Genomic DNA, 15,535 nt, shown 5'->3' with positions numbered 1-15,535 from the left:
TTTGCATGACCATGACTAGCAGGGAGTACCCATGAAGATAGTGCATAAGTGCCTTCAAAATGAATGCTATATATCTTTCCATCTGAGAAGTGCTTGGGCTTCTTCACTAGGACTAGTAGAAGAAGAGTTAACATGGAAAGAAGAAAACAACAGTATGGAAACACTAGGACTAGTAGTTTGGGCTATCTTTACAGCTGTGTTTGTTATGATGGAAATACTATGGAAAGGAAAAGAAAATTTTTAAGGCATTTGTTTACCCATGGAAAAAGGAAATGGGTTTTTCCATAGGGAAACAAAATCATAGAAATGGAAAAGATTTTGTGTCCTTAGTTAACCCCTAAAAATTTTGAGAAAAGGAAAGGAAATCGTTAGCCTAGCACACCCAACAATGCAATTATTCATTTCCATAGCTTTTGCAAACAAATATGATTATTCCTTTCCCCAGTTTTCACTTTCTTTTCCCTAGTTTACCAAACACACACTATTTTGGTATTATTTCCTTTCCATTCCATTCCATAGTGGACCACCCATTTTATTTCCTTTCCATTTGCTAAAATTTAACAAACACACCCTTAACACTACTAAGGGGTTGTTTGTTTTTTCTTTTTTAGCATTCAGAGGCGCTGAAACATTAGTTTTCAGCATTCAGCGACTTCGAGAGTTGTTTGTTTTTTCAACGTCTTCAGCGTTCAGCGGAAAACTTGTCTTCAGCATTCCATGGTCACATCCCTCCTTAACGCTGAATCTGTTTCATTGTTGAAGGATGTGACGAGCGTGTCCTTCATCTGCCCAAAATTGAACTACTCATTTGCAAAACATAACAAAGAGAGGGAGATAGAGAGAGCGATAAAAAGAGAGAAATCAGACAGAGATGCGTTCTCTGATGGAGAAGACGCAGTGAGAGAGATTGGGATGAAGAAGATAGGAGGAGAGAGAGATTGGGTGGGCTGGTGAAGAAGACGATGGGAGGAGAGAGAAAGAGATTATTTTTATTTTATTTTTTTGGTTAAGTACTGAAGTCAGTGAAGTGTAGACGATAGAGATTCCCATACATTTGCTAGGATATTTTTTCCAAGTACGGTCCAAAGTCCCATTTGTTTTCTTCTAGAGTCAATAATTACCATTCAAATAAAGAATCATGATAATACTAAAATTGAATGTTCAAACTTGAAAAATATGCCGAAAATTAAATAGATTTTTTTTTTTTTTTTTTTAAAGAATAGATTATGTAGTTAATTCATAAATATCATAGTGTGTTGATTTCTATCCACATAAATTCTACATTTTCTATTACAAACAAATACAAATTTTCCAATTTTTTTGTTTTTTTTATACAATTAAATTTGTGTTCAACATAGATATCAATGTAATAAGGGTGAAATTGTTCGAATTTTTTTTATTCAGCATTCAGAGTCAGGTCATTCTGACATAAAACAAACATGTTTTTTTTAGAGTTCAGCATTTAGAGAATGAGTCATTTAACCTTCAGCATTTAGCATTGAGAGGCTAAAAAAAACAAACGACCCCCACGACGAGAAAAGAGACCAGCAATTTCAAGTAATACCAAGCCATGAACTTGCTACGTACGTAATGGCTACCTAATAGACGTGAAGTTTTTATGCTTTATATAAGGTGCTGGAATAGCGCTGATTGTGCTGTCAGTTTGTGTGGACTATGCTTTTTCCATTAGAATGTTTTGTGGGTTATGGTTGACTAACCAAGTCTGGTCCTTTGCACCTCAAACATTTCAGGACTTGCAATTATTGCAAGATGATTTCAAAAGTAATGGCAACGAAATTGCATTCTCTCCGAGTTGAAGAAATAAGCAGTCAATCCGCTTTGTTTTTGTACTTGTTCCACATAGGCCTAGCTTTCCAGTGCACCAGGTCGCCATTAAATCCTTGTATTGCTGCATCGGTGCTTCATGGTGGAGAAAAACAGGTTTAAGTTGAAAATTGGCACTTACAAGTCAAAATCTCAGTGAAGAGTAATAATACTTTGATTAGTTTGATAAACTTTATTGATGCTCGTCACTATTTTTTGTAAAAGGAATTTTGATTTCAGTCAACATTTTATAGCTCTTTGTTCGCAATATTTACGTATGAATTTGAGTTTGGGCACTACCGCACTACTGAATTCGTGTTTAAGCACTACTGTTTTTTTTTCTGATTTTACTGACTATTTGTAAATAATGGATATGTAGTGACCAAACACCAAAAGTAGCAAAGCAATACCACTTTCAAACGAATCAGGTTGAAAAATGAATGCAGGTGATCTAAGAGATCTAGACGGGAGGTAACCTTGAAACGCCTAATCAAATTGCTTCAGAGCTACAGAATCAGCTATGCATTCGCCATAAGTTTTTATAAAAGTATATCAGAAAAAACATACATTATTACACTTACAGATCACAAGTTCACAACAGAAATCCAAGAAAAATCAAAGAGTGAATAAAAAGGATAAGAGATGAAGGAAACTCAGCGCAGCAGTAGAATCAGATAATGTTAGATCCCTTACATTACTTATGCAGTGTCCGATTTTAGTGGAACGACTCTGTACGGAGGACATGTTTATAGAGATAATTCATTACCCATTTTGCTTCACAAGTCTAAGGATGTCAGACTCTCAGCGTAAACTTCACAACCAGCATGGCAATTTTAATCATCAATAACACATCTCTCAAGTCCCGGAGCAGAGATATTAACAGTTTTGATATTCCCCGTTTACAAATTTTTAAAACAAACACTTCAAGGATTACGCAACAAATAGAGTCTAACGGACTAGATTAGTCACAGAAAAGTTCTCAAGAATCAAGACTTGAGGCCTGACCAGCTAATCAAATGATCAGAAACACCTGATGCCCCTCTGGTTGTAAACACTGCAACAAGAATAATTCTTACCCTAAGTATCAATGAACAGTACATGATTCAGGCTCATATAAGAGACTAAAATGATATCTACACGACGTTCAGGTCCATAAGACTATGACCCTCTGAACATATGAAATATAAATTCCTAAGACTGACGTTCAGGGTATTTGATTAATGGGAAAACACTTCTATAGAAATATTCTCACTACAAAAATGTTATTTAAAGCAAATAGTAATTTAAAGAAACATCTTCTCGCCATTCAAGCACACAAACCTGTAAGCAAAATATGGTAGGATGATCTTATTTTAAGAATATAATAAGCCTTAATCAATCTCAATCCCAGGTCCAAATCGAAACTTCAATAGAAAAACATAGCATGGTCTCTAAAGTATCCACCTTATTACTTAAACGACTGAATTAAGAAACATTGAGAGAAGTATCTTTATTTTTCAGTAGGCTACGTCGTGCCCCAGGAACTCTAAAATAAGTAAATTACGCAACATTTTGAGCCTTTATGAGCCGTGGATAGATAATTCTGAAGCAGCACTTGCTCTTCTCGGGCTTCTGCAAATATTTCTGATGAATGAATAGTCATCCTCTCCAATGCCATAGCATTCTCCAGCAACCATTTTACAAGAAACAACTCAATCTTGTTGGCACCAAATTGTTCAAATGTAATTGATTTGACGCGTAATGGGAAGCTCGAAGGTACCGATTGCAGCATGTGCCTGTCTCTGTCGATGTGGATTTTTGGAAATATATCCTATAAAAGAATCGAGAAAATGACATTAGTACTGTTTTAAAAATAAATGTGGTTTTTCATGTAATGTCAGTCTGCAAGGGCCTTATAAACATACCTTTTCAAAGAGAAGATGTTCTACATTTGGCGAAGTTTTTCATCAAAGCCATAAAGAGTCCAGTATCTTCCAAAGAAACCTCTGTACTAAGTTCAAAATGTATCAAATTCTGAAAGAATGGCAGAGTGGCATGGAAGTTCTCGAGGCGGGAAAGAGTCTTCAGAAAACAATGGCAACACATCAATATAAGGATAGAAACTAAATCTTACAGGGAAAAATATCAAACCACCATTCTTATGGACATAATTTGAATTTTTCCATAAAGTAATTGGTTAATAAGGAAGATAAAGAAAAAGAGATGGACACGTACCGAGATGGTCACATTAGTCACAGCTAAAAATTTCACCTTAGAAAGCTGCCTAAAAAGCTTACTTGCATAGAGACCGAAATCTTTGGGCACAAATTCAGTATTAACCTCAACATAGGCATCAACAAGCGATGGTGTATTGCACAGAGATAGCTCATTCGACAGGCCACCCCTATACACAAAGTGTATGAGATTTTCTGCATAAATCTTCATCTCACTATCTCGATAAGTATCTAATAGTATGAAGCTTTTTAGCGAGGGGAGACTAATGATTATAGACTCAAAATCTGGCATTTCACAATTATCCAGAATCAACTCCGAAAGCACTGGACAGCTAAACAAGAGTGGCTTCTTCGCCTTCTTCGGGAGGGTAGATGAGTACAAAACCGAATGAAGATGCAAAATCTTGAGATTCGGCAAAGAAAAGGGAGTCGCAATAACAATACCAAGATTTGATTGTAGTTTCAATATTGATATGGAATCAGATGTGCACACGAGCTCCGGCAAGAGTACAAATGACAAGCAATCTTTAACATTCACATCTAGATTGAGCTCTTGAACTTTATGCTGTAGTGCAGCAGAGAGCCATGCTTGAATACGAGATTCATCCGGGTCTTTACATGTGATGCTCAACGTTTTAATATTTGATTCATCATGGAGATTAAGTACCCGGTCAACGAAATCCACGAACTTCTTCTTCTCCACGGGATCTTCATCAGCTATGCTGTCATCAAATATCAGGTTGGGGAGTGAGGTCCACAAGTACTTCCATCTAGTAGATAAGATACTAGTAGCTACAGCATCTTTTGTAGGAATAAGCGATAAGATATACTGCATAAGAGTGTTAGGCAGATTGCTGAATCTGTCCTTTCCCTCATTCACACTCTGCTCTTCTGATAATTCCTTCAGTTCGGAAGCAAGTTCGTCAGTTTTGGCATCCATGTGACTGATGTTTCCCTAAGGTATCTGTTTGCAGCCAAAATCTAGACTACATAAATCACAAGGCTAGCTTAAAAAGTGTAGTAAAACAAATTGCATGAATGTCAACAGACATCGACGTAATAATGAAGATAAATATAGGATTAACTGTTCAGAGTTGTACTCCTCACAACAGATTTCTTCATGCATAGTAGAAAATTGGTTTCACTTGCAAGTATCCGTGAGGCGTGAGTATGAGTTTCATACCACATTCCAAAATGACTTTTCTAATTAACTTGAATACTAGAAATGCTATAACCACAGATTGATGCATGAACATATCGAAGATGAGGTCATGCCACAACAATTTAAAGGCTTTATCAACTAATTCGTTCACTTTAAATTGAAATGTCAGTGATTTCTGTTTTGGTTTTCCAAAATAAAGAGGAATAGGACTTGGGTGCCTACTTCGGTTCGAATTAGAATTAGGATCATCTTTTCAATTTCAAGGCAAGTTGGCTTCCTTTTCCATTTGGTTTGTGGTCACTATTATTTAATTGTTATTCAGAGGATAATCTTAAAGTTAGAGTTGTTTTCCCTTTTCTAGTGATTAATAAACCAGGAATTTGATAACGTTTTATTAACTCTCACCAGTGTTCATTATCGTTGTTTGCTTCTGTCAAACGTTTTACATCACTGGTTACTTTTGGTAAGCAAACCAAGAGAGTGTGAGAGGAGGGGGGGAGGGGAGTAGGAAGAGATCCATTATGCCATGTTGTATAGCCCTATGTGGAACATCACACATGCCAATGTAATTTTCATCTCTACAGAAAAGGTTTCTGGAAGTGTATTATTCTAATAGGAACAATTCATTCTTTTAAGTTATCTAATTCAGGTATACTAAATGCAGATCACTAGTATTACACACAATCATCAACATACGTACTGCTAATAGTCCAACAAACTGGTCCAAGTTAAAGTTTCATGAATTCTAAGGAAAAAAAAACGTAACCAAGGTGTTTATGGTAGTTTCTATCTTGATTATTAAAAGTCCTTTCTTAGTCAGTAAAAGTTGAAAGAAAAGAATAACTAAAGAGGTAACATTTGTAAAATAAACCGAAAAGAACAAAGAGGACAAAGTTCACTCCAAAAGACCAATCAAAGAACAAAAAGGTCAAGAAGCAGTACCGTAGACAACACAGGAAGATAGCAATCTTGGAAGATTCAGATCCCCAAATCCACCAATTAAATTACTTACAGGACAATCACGATTATGATAGGGGCCCAAGAGGAAAGAGAGACGGGAAAGAGAAGACACTTTCCGTCCTTGCTGATGGACAAGAATTGCCTGTCTCTCCCTGTCTTGCAAAGGGGAATAGTATCTAACCAATCAGTGAGGCCAGAAAAATGTAAAAGCTTCCCATCAGAAAGAGATCGATAGAACCCCAAAACAAATCAAGAGTACCATCATCCCTCCTCACGATGTATCCAGATACGGCACAAAACCTATGGAAAACCAGGTCTATGTTTTTCTCATCCACCTAACTATCCTTCCAAAAACTGAATTATAAGCACGCATGGAAGCTAATATGAACTATTAAAGACAAACCATTATAAATATAATTAAAAATACCAAATACCGAAATTTCAAAAGTAGCAGAATATCCAACTTTATGTGGTAAGCAATAACTGTTCAAACCCACCAGTTAAACTTACATAAAACAAAAAGAAACAGAGAAATAAAGAGTTTTGGTTCCTCGACAGTGAGTACTTACGTCTGACGGATAGCCAAGACACAGGAAGGTCTTCCTAATTCTTTCACACACTTCTTAATATCTCTAAACTGAGAGGGAGGAAAAAGGTTCCTAGAAATAAAACTTGTCAATAGGCTGGAAAGAGATGCATGCTTCTATATAAATAAAGCATATTCTAACCGCGATGACGGTCAAGGACTTGGGGGGGGGGGGTGGGGTGGGGTGTGAGAGGGAATCTTCTTTTCAGAATTTTCACACGTACAAAGTAAATATAACCAATACTAGAAAAGGAAACCCAGTCATGGAAAAGTTGTATGTTATCAAATTAGGCATAAGATAACTGCAATCACTTACGATTCAGAATACATACAAAACCTAGTCATCGATGCCGTCATGAAACTGTGATCACCTAAAATACTAATAACGGATTTTAACTGCACAAGTGATTTTCTTATCATTTGCGCTGAGCTCAATTTTTGCCTTCATAAAAAGAATATACAGAAACAGAGACTCACATGTGTCGAAATCGTAAAATCAGCCACTTACCTACTTAAGAGAAAAGCTTTCTAACCAATTCCTCTGGGTGAGTCTTTCAGATAAACCTCCAGACCTGCATCAACAAGTGATCATGTATTTTATATAGATAGCTCGTTCCAAATGAAACCCGGGTATAAGATGGATATGATATGTTCCTTAATATATCTCAATCTAAAAGTATATTATTAGTAGTAAATATATACATTAACTGCGTAACTAGATATGAAAAGTAATTGATACTAAAAATTAGGAGATTGAAGACTTTCCATATGGAAAACATTAAGGTAATAAGACTCCGAGCACTTTAACTGTAGTTTTAACACAGTAATATATAGGAGTTCTTAGAAAATTCAGATTGAGCTCTTGAATTTTTTTTCCAATAGTGCAGCATAAGTTCATGAAGACCATGATGATACGGAACTTTCTATATCTACTTTCACCTGGACAAAACAGTACCATCATCTTGTCCGGTATATATATATATATATATATTTATTTATTTATTTATTTTTATTGGCAAGCCTGATTTTAAATGAGATCAGTAACTCATTGGTGCAGCGGTTTTCGAACCCCAGACCTCTGGTATCATCACCCAAAGGTTTTACCCAACAACATTTATCAAGCATTCCCTCGTCAAATTCAAGTTGCAAATTGAGTTCTACAGTTGTTTCCAACTAATTCATAAAACCTTAGTACCTAGATCATCATTTGCGTGAAGGAAGGAAAAGAACTAAAGACTAACAGTGTCAAGAAGGTTTCTACTTCTATCCTTTCTCTCGCTCAGACCTTGTCCATTAGATAAGTTACATAACATTTGTCTATGAATCTGAAGTTAGCCCCTTAAATGTATCTGTTTGCAACCAAGCAGAATACATAAATGAGAGGTTTAACGATTTAATGAACTGCAAGTGGAGATAAATATAACAACAAAGACAAGGTGTAACAGCTAATATTTTTCTATTCTCTATTCAGACTTATTCATGCATGACAAAAATGGAAAAAAGTCTGAAGACGGTTTCAAGTCAGAATATTCTCTATGTCAAACTAAATAATGGAATTGTTTCCCTACTGACAGATATCAAATCGTTTTGATCCCTTCAATCGTCAGTTGGAACTAGTTAGCCAAGTCACCAGAAAAAATATGAGACGCAGAATATAAACAAGTGAATGGAATTCACTGGATAAACTAGAATATAAAAGAAACAAACAAAAATGCTTACCATTTTGTGATAGCAAGAACTTACCTCTGATGACTGTGAAAAAGTCAGTAACAGGAGGTGATCCCGATTCCTGATTTCCTTCACACGCTGCTTTTTAATGTAAGACTGACACTTTGTGAAGAAACTATTTCATTCAGAAAGAAACCTCAGGTAACAAGGTTTTTGCCGTTATAAACTGTTGTCACCTGAATAGTTGAAAAATAAAATCTTAACTACTGAATCAGATTCATTATTTTTTTTTGGTAATAGAATCAGATTTACATTATTACATATACTAATTCCGCAATTAAAAAGAAAGTAATTGATTCCCAACAGATATTCCTCTGATTTCCTGCGTGCTACTGGTTTTGGCAAACAGAGGAGCAAATTTTATAGGTGGTCATTCGCAAGGAGAGTGTTAAACAAGAGGTGGGGGGGGGGGATCCTTCTTCAAGTGCTGGAGGTCATGAAAGTTTTTCCATTATTGCAATTGCCAAATACAGGTGCCCAATTTTGAGACTCAAATAACGAAAGGGGGATAAAAGAAATACAAGTACAGCTTCTGGTTGCATAAATCATGGAATTGCATATTTGTGGATATTTTAAGATTAATATATAAGAAAATGCGCTTTCACTAGTTTATCTTACCTTTTTTTGTATTTACAATATCCTAATATATCAAACAATGTTGATTTTACACAAACAACAGAAAAGCATTTAAAAAGAAAAACCCCCTATTACTTGGGAGTTGGGAGCAAAGAGCATAAATACAAGCACTAAAAGTTTAATGTTGGGTGAAAAAGAAGTGTTGTGATCAGCTTCTATAAGAAATCCTGCAAAAGGCTAGAGGAGAAAAGGAAGCAAACATAATTATGAGCATGTGGTGGAGAAAGATTCTGCATCACACATGAAAATTTGTATAATGTATTCCCAATGAGAACGCTAAAATTATGAATATTTTTAGTGGTTTAACCTGACATAGACCATTTCTAACAGAACAGCCTAACAACTACAAGAAAACTTGTGAAAAGACACCTATCTAGCGGTACAAAGTCAAGGAAATTTAACTGCTCATCAAATACAACTCTAATAAACTAAGTTACATTGACATGGATACGTGTGTCCGTACCTGACACGGAATATCAAAAAGTGGCATATATCACAGACAATATGAATCCGTGTTGTGTCCAGCACGGAATATTTTTCAAATATGGCATGTCCATAAAATATAGTTAATAAAAACTTGAAAAGGAAAAGACAAAAGAGAGTATCTACACTTGGAAAGAAAAACAGAGAACAATATTTCAAGAAAAATTAAACTTACTTGTTTAGACCTTATGAAACATTTGCAATCTTCTATTAACCTTGGTGTACTTCTTCTTAGTCCCAACCAGTAATTGCTTAGAATAAGTGATTTTCATCCTCACCAAGGATTTTGCATTATTCGGCAAAAACTTTACCACTTCCAGCTCCAACTCGTACCCATTGAAGTTCCGTATATCAACTGCCTCTATGTGAGATAAATAACACTGCACACGTACTACCCCACATCTTTTTGCTAGGTTGTGGAACCGTCAAGTGAAGCTCCGATACCACTTGTTAGGAGATTTCACTAGGAAGTCACACCTCAACCTAGTTACTCTCTATCCCAATAACTTCTCTTGGAGTTCACACCAAGGAAGTCACTCACCCAAGACTTTGGTAGTTATCACAACAAACTCAATAGAGCAAAGCCACTAATTTATCCACAAACAATCAATAGCAAGCAATAAATATGAAAGTAAATACAAAGAGACACAAGATTTAAAGTGGTTCAGTAAATGTTACCTACATCTACACAAGAGCCGAGCTTCCACTATAGTAAAAATTGGAGAGTTTACAAGACTTACAAGAATCAAGAACAAGCAATTTCACTCAAACCCTAGCTCAACAGAGCTCCCACTATTCCCTTGAAAATGAATCTCTCAAAGTTGTCTCAACCCTAACCATAAGTTTCCCTTCATGTGGGGAGAAAAATTTTGTGAGAAAATGGGCTTGGGCCGAAATATTGATAAACCGTCGAAATTCCAGGAGAAAATACCCTAACCGACCTCTCCATATAGTGGGTGCTTCACAACATCGATGCTTCAACGTCGTCCAAGCTTGGTTATCATGGGTGCATATGAGATTACATTAGCACCTCATCAATAAATGTAATCTCAACCGATTCCAATTGGTCCTTAGTTTGGTTGAATTCATTTAGGTGATCCTTGAAGGAGATTCCTTCCGACATTTTTATACTAAAGAGCTTGGTGATCAAATAGACTTTGTTCGCGGCCAAGGGTTGTTCATACATGGTAGTAAGTACCTCCATGAGAGACTTTGCCGTCTTCTCGGTTTTAATATTGAAGGCTACCGACTTCGAGAGACTCAATCGGATTGTGGCCAATGCTTTTCTATTATGCAAATCTCATATGCCTTACGGAATCGCTTTGGGCTTCTCACCTATCAAAGCTTCCATCAAATTCTTTTGATAGAGTATGTCCTCTCTTTGCATATTCCAATAGCCGAAGTTTGTATCATCAAATTTCTCTATCTTGTAGTTTTTTTTATCAGTCGTCATGACTTCCAATGAACCAAACAACGGTGGAGAAACTCTCTAAGAAATTTCTATAAACACCTAGCTTGCAACACAACTTTGGTGCAACACTAAAGGTGCAGACGTGTAGTCTTTTCCTCAAACACCTTTTATACTATGATCCAAGAACTTTTACTTTAATACGTTCGATAGAGCATAAGAAGGAGTCTTGGATACTTGATTTTGGCACATCTTTCCAAGCTACCTCATATCGAGAGTTCTTTGAGAACTACACTGAAGATGACCTTAGAACGGTCTTTTTCGGTGATGACCAACCTTGTGACATTGTCAGCAAGGGTGACATGCATGTCAAGATGAATGGCTTGTCATGGTTATTGAGGAACGTTAAACACATTCCGGATTTGAGGAAGAATTTGATTTCTGTGGGGCAATTGGCAAGTGAAGAATTTGTTACAGTCTTCACCGGTAACACTTAGAAGGTCTCAAAAGGTTCAATGGTTGTTGCAAATGGCAAGAAAGATGGTACTCTCTATATGACTACACATGGTTGTGAGTCGATTGCCGTGGCACATGGTAAAGAGAATCCCAATGTTTGGCACCGCAGACTTAGTCACATGAGTGAGAAAGGAATGCAAATCCTTCACTCTTCTAATAAACTCCCAACGTTACAGTTGACTGAAATTGACTTCTGTGAGAACTGTGTATTTGGAAAGCAGAAGCGGGTGAGTTTTCAGAAGTTGAGTCAGACTCCGAAAGCTAACAAGCTTGAGTTGATTCATACAAATGTCTGGGGGCCAGCTAATGTCTCTTCACTTGGCGGAAAGTTTTATTTTGTGACTTTCATTGATGACCATACTAAGAAGGTGTGGGTTTATTTCTTGAGACACAAGTCAGAAGTACTTGAAGTGTTCAAGACTTAGAAGGCCATGGTTGAAAATGAGACAAACTTCAAAGTAAAGATGCTGAGATCCGACAACGATGGAGAGTATGAGGATTCAGGTTTTAAAAAGTACTGTGCTGACAATGGCATCAAGATGGAAAAGACTTTGTCAGGGACACCTCAGCAGAATGGGGTTGTAGAGCGGATGAATAGAACACTGACAGAGAGAGCTAGGCGTATGCGTACAATAGTAGGCTTACCCAAGCAGTTCTGGGCAGAAAATGTTAGCACAGCAGTTTACCTAATCAATAGAGGACCGTCAGTATCTTTGGATTTTAAGATTCCAGAGGAACTGTGGAGTGGGAAGGATGTGAACCTTTCCCATTTAAAGGTGTTTGGTTATGTGTCCTATGTCCACATTAGTAACCAAACTAGAAACAAGTTTGATGCTAAGCCACTAAAGTGTACCTTTACCGGCTATGGCGATGATTTTGGGTATTACTTTTGGGATGATCAAAATCGGAAAATCATTCGTAGTAGAGATGTTGTGTTTAAATATAAGGTGATGTACAAGGATAGAGATGAAACACAAACCAAGAAATCGGTTACAGAGAGTGGCACAGAGTATGTTGAGTTGGAAAACTTTTATGTAAGTCGTGGTATAGTGAGAGCCCCACAGTTAGAGGATAACAAGAATAGTAACTCAGATAATAATAAGGATACTACACCACCGAGTCCAAGTGCCCCAAGGAAGACATCCAGACCACCTGTACCGAGTATGAGATATCCAACCTCCACCTATGTGAATTACTTGCTACTTACTGATGGTGGCGAGCCTCAATGCTATGATGAAGTATTGGAGGCGAGTGATGCAAGCAAGTGGGAGCCTGCTATGCAAGATGAGATGAAGTCTCTCATCTCTAATGGCACTTGGAAGTTAGCCAAAGTACCCAAAGACATGACTCTACAAAGCAAATGGGTGTATCGAGTCAAGAAAGAACATGATGGTTCCAAGAGATATATGGCTATGATATTCTCCCCAAATACTTTTCAGTCGGTGTTTAGTATTGTTGTAGCGGAAGATTTAAATATTAAGTAGGCAGATGTAAAAACTGCTCACCTCAATTATGACCATGTTGATGAGATTTACACGCAACAACTGTTAGGTTTCCTACGGAAGGATAGAGAAAATATGGTGCGCAAGCTAAGAAAAAACTTGCATGGTTTCCAACAAGCCCCTAGGCGGTGGTACATGGTTTACACGCACCCGGATATATCCTATGCAGTGGAAGTTGCTTGGAGGTTTATGACTAACCTTGGCAAACATCATTGGGAAGCAGTGAAATGGATATTGTGTTATTCATGGAGTACCACGGAGACATGTCTATGTCATGGTAGGAGTGTTGTGAAGATGAAATTGAAGTGTTTAACTTCGTCGGGTCTTCTTGCTTGAAGACCATGTTGGATGAGCCAAATGTTTCATTAGTAAATTAGATTTGGATGGAGTTGTTACAATTGAGATGTGATGTGCATGTAGAATCTCGAAAGTTCCAAGTAGGAGATTGGTGGTTGTGGAACAATCGAGTGAAGCTCCGGTATCTCACCAGCAAGTTTGGACAACGTCGAAGCATCGATATTGTGAAGCACCCATGATATGCAGAGGTCGGTAGGGGTATTTTCTCCTGGAATTTCGACGGTTTGTCAATATTTCGGATCAAGCCCATTTTCTCTTTTAATATTTCGACCCAAGCCCATTTTCTCACAAAAAAAATTTCCCCACATATGAAAGGAAACTTATGGTTAAGGTTGAGACAATTTTGAGATTCATTTTCAAGAGAATAGTGGGAGCTCTATTGAGCTAGGGTTTGAGTGAGGTTGTTTGTTCTTGATTCTTGTAACTCTTGTAAACTCTCCAATCTTTACTATAGTGGAAGCTCGACTCTTGTGTGGATATAAGTAGCATTTACTGAACCATCTTAAATCTTGTGTCTCTTTGCATTTACTTTCATATTTATTGCTTGCTATTGATTGCTTGTGGATAAATTAGTAGTTTTGCTCTATTGAGTTTGTTGTGATAACTACTTAAGTCTTGGGTAGGTGACTTCCTTGGTGTGAGCTCCAAAAAAGTCATTTGGGATAGAGAGTAACTAGGTTGAGGTGTGACTTCCTAGTGAAATCTCCCAAGTCCCAACACTTCTTCAGTGAAGTATTTCTTTGAAAAATCAAGATCCTAAATAAAAATTAGGGTTATTAGTTAGAATTAAAAACTCAAACTGTGATCTTCACATACTCAGGGGGAGGATATAGAAGGTCAGTTTTTTTCAAAAGCTAAAAGCAATAGAGATTGGTCTCTCCATGTGCTAGGAAAAGAATCTAAACAAAATACAAATATGCTCAGATTCCCTACGTGCAATTCAGATTCTGAATGGCAAAAAGAGAGCCCCATGGTATTGTATGAACATCGTAAGTGCTATACTTAAGCTTGTAACTCACTTACTTGAGGTCAAATTTTGTCATGTTTACAAGGAAGTGAACAGTATTGCTGACTACTTAGCTAGCCTATCTTCTTCCGCTAATGAGCAATGTACATGTAATATCCCCCCTCTAGATTCTACACTAGCAGAAATTGTAGCTACTAATGTAAAAGGGAAGGTTTATCTCAGATTCTAATAGCAGGTCAAAGGGTCAGCCGAACCCGATTAATACTTCAAAAAAAAAAAAAAAAAATCAAACTGTAACTTTCCACCTATGGTAAATCATTTGTTAACACCAGTATATATTGGCAGTTCATTAAACACGGAAAAAGAAATAATTGGTTTTAATGGTATCTATAAAATGTGCAAAGGGCACCGACTAATAAAACCCGACATAACTTCACCTTCTTTTATTTATTTTACTCATCACATTCTTATTTTAGTTTTGGCTAAAATATCCTCCGTCTCTTCTTCTCTATGGTATGTATCAGTAAGCTAGCAAAATGAAACACAATAAGAATGTAGGGGAAGGGCCTTGTACAATCAATAAAAACACTAATTAGAAGTTTAGAACCATACATATCTATACAGTGTGACGATTTATAAAAGCAGTAATAAGTCCTTACCACATTTTCTGTAAAGAAATCAGACAACCCTCAATGAAAATAGGAAATCAAAGTTTAATGAAGTATATATATGATTTGAAGAAAAATATGATGATACTGTTAACAACTAATTACAGTAATTTTTTGAAGATACGGTTAAATTACAAATTTATTAACTGTATGAATTGAATAGAAGAAACAGTTTTGAGCTCTTACCATTGTCACTGATTCTTTGGTGCGCAAATGTTTGAACTTCCAAGAAAACACAATGCATTTATATAGAAGAAAATTTCGGGAATTTCGGAAAATTAGTTCGTTTCGGTACGAGATGTAATCAAATTTATGGAACACCTCGAAATTTCAATCTCTTTTTTTAATTTTACTTACTAGCGGTTTCACCTCATACGACATTTTCAACTCTTTGGTACAACTCATAGCGGCCACATTGTGGCTTATATTTCTTCTACCGGCCACTCTTACTGGCGTGTAGACTTGCTACTATCTTGTTAAAACTGGTGCTATAGATAGATAAACTTATATAAATAGCGTTAGCGG

At 36.6% G+C, this 15,535-nt stretch overlaps 1 protein-coding gene across 10 annotated transcripts; it reads right to left on the bottom strand.

Annotated features, from left to right (window-relative positions):
- Positions 1 to 3,147: 3,147 nt before the first annotated feature.
- On the bottom strand, positions 3,148 to 15,229 carry LOC147477734 (F-box/LRR-repeat protein At3g58900-like). Of its 10 annotated transcripts, none has more exons than XM_086581889.1 (7): positions 9,768 to 10,760; positions 8,465 to 8,649; positions 7,254 to 7,317; positions 6,729 to 6,818; positions 4,039 to 5,001; positions 3,729 to 3,885; positions 3,148 to 3,634 (listed from the first exon to the last, which is right to left on the bottom strand). In XM_086581889.1, exons 5-6 carry the CDS (start codon positions 4,975 to 4,977, stop codon positions 3,733 to 3,735), a joined length of 1,092 nt encoding a protein of 363 aa, XP_086438015.1. In that variant the 5' UTR covers positions 4,978 to 5,001; positions 6,729 to 6,818; positions 7,254 to 7,317; positions 8,465 to 8,649; positions 9,768 to 10,760; the 3' UTR covers positions 3,148 to 3,634; positions 3,729 to 3,732. The 10 variants fall into 10 exon arrangements, with proteins under 10 accessions (XP_086438015.1, XP_086438009.1, XP_086438011.1 ...); XM_086581883.1 differs by having other exon boundaries at positions 8,489 to 8,649; XM_086581885.1 differs by having other exon boundaries at positions 6,729 to 6,796; positions 8,489 to 8,649.
- Between the last annotated feature and the right edge of the window lie 306 nt (positions 15,230 to 15,535).

Source organism: Coptis chinensis, chromosome 9, assembly GCF_015680905.1.
Source record: "Coptis chinensis isolate HL-2020 chromosome 9, ASM1568090v1, whole genome shotgun sequence".
Classification (NCBI taxonomy): Eukaryota; Viridiplantae; Streptophyta; class Magnoliopsida; order Ranunculales; family Ranunculaceae; genus Coptis; species Coptis chinensis.
This window is presented reverse-complemented; position numbering and strand designations above follow the sequence as displayed.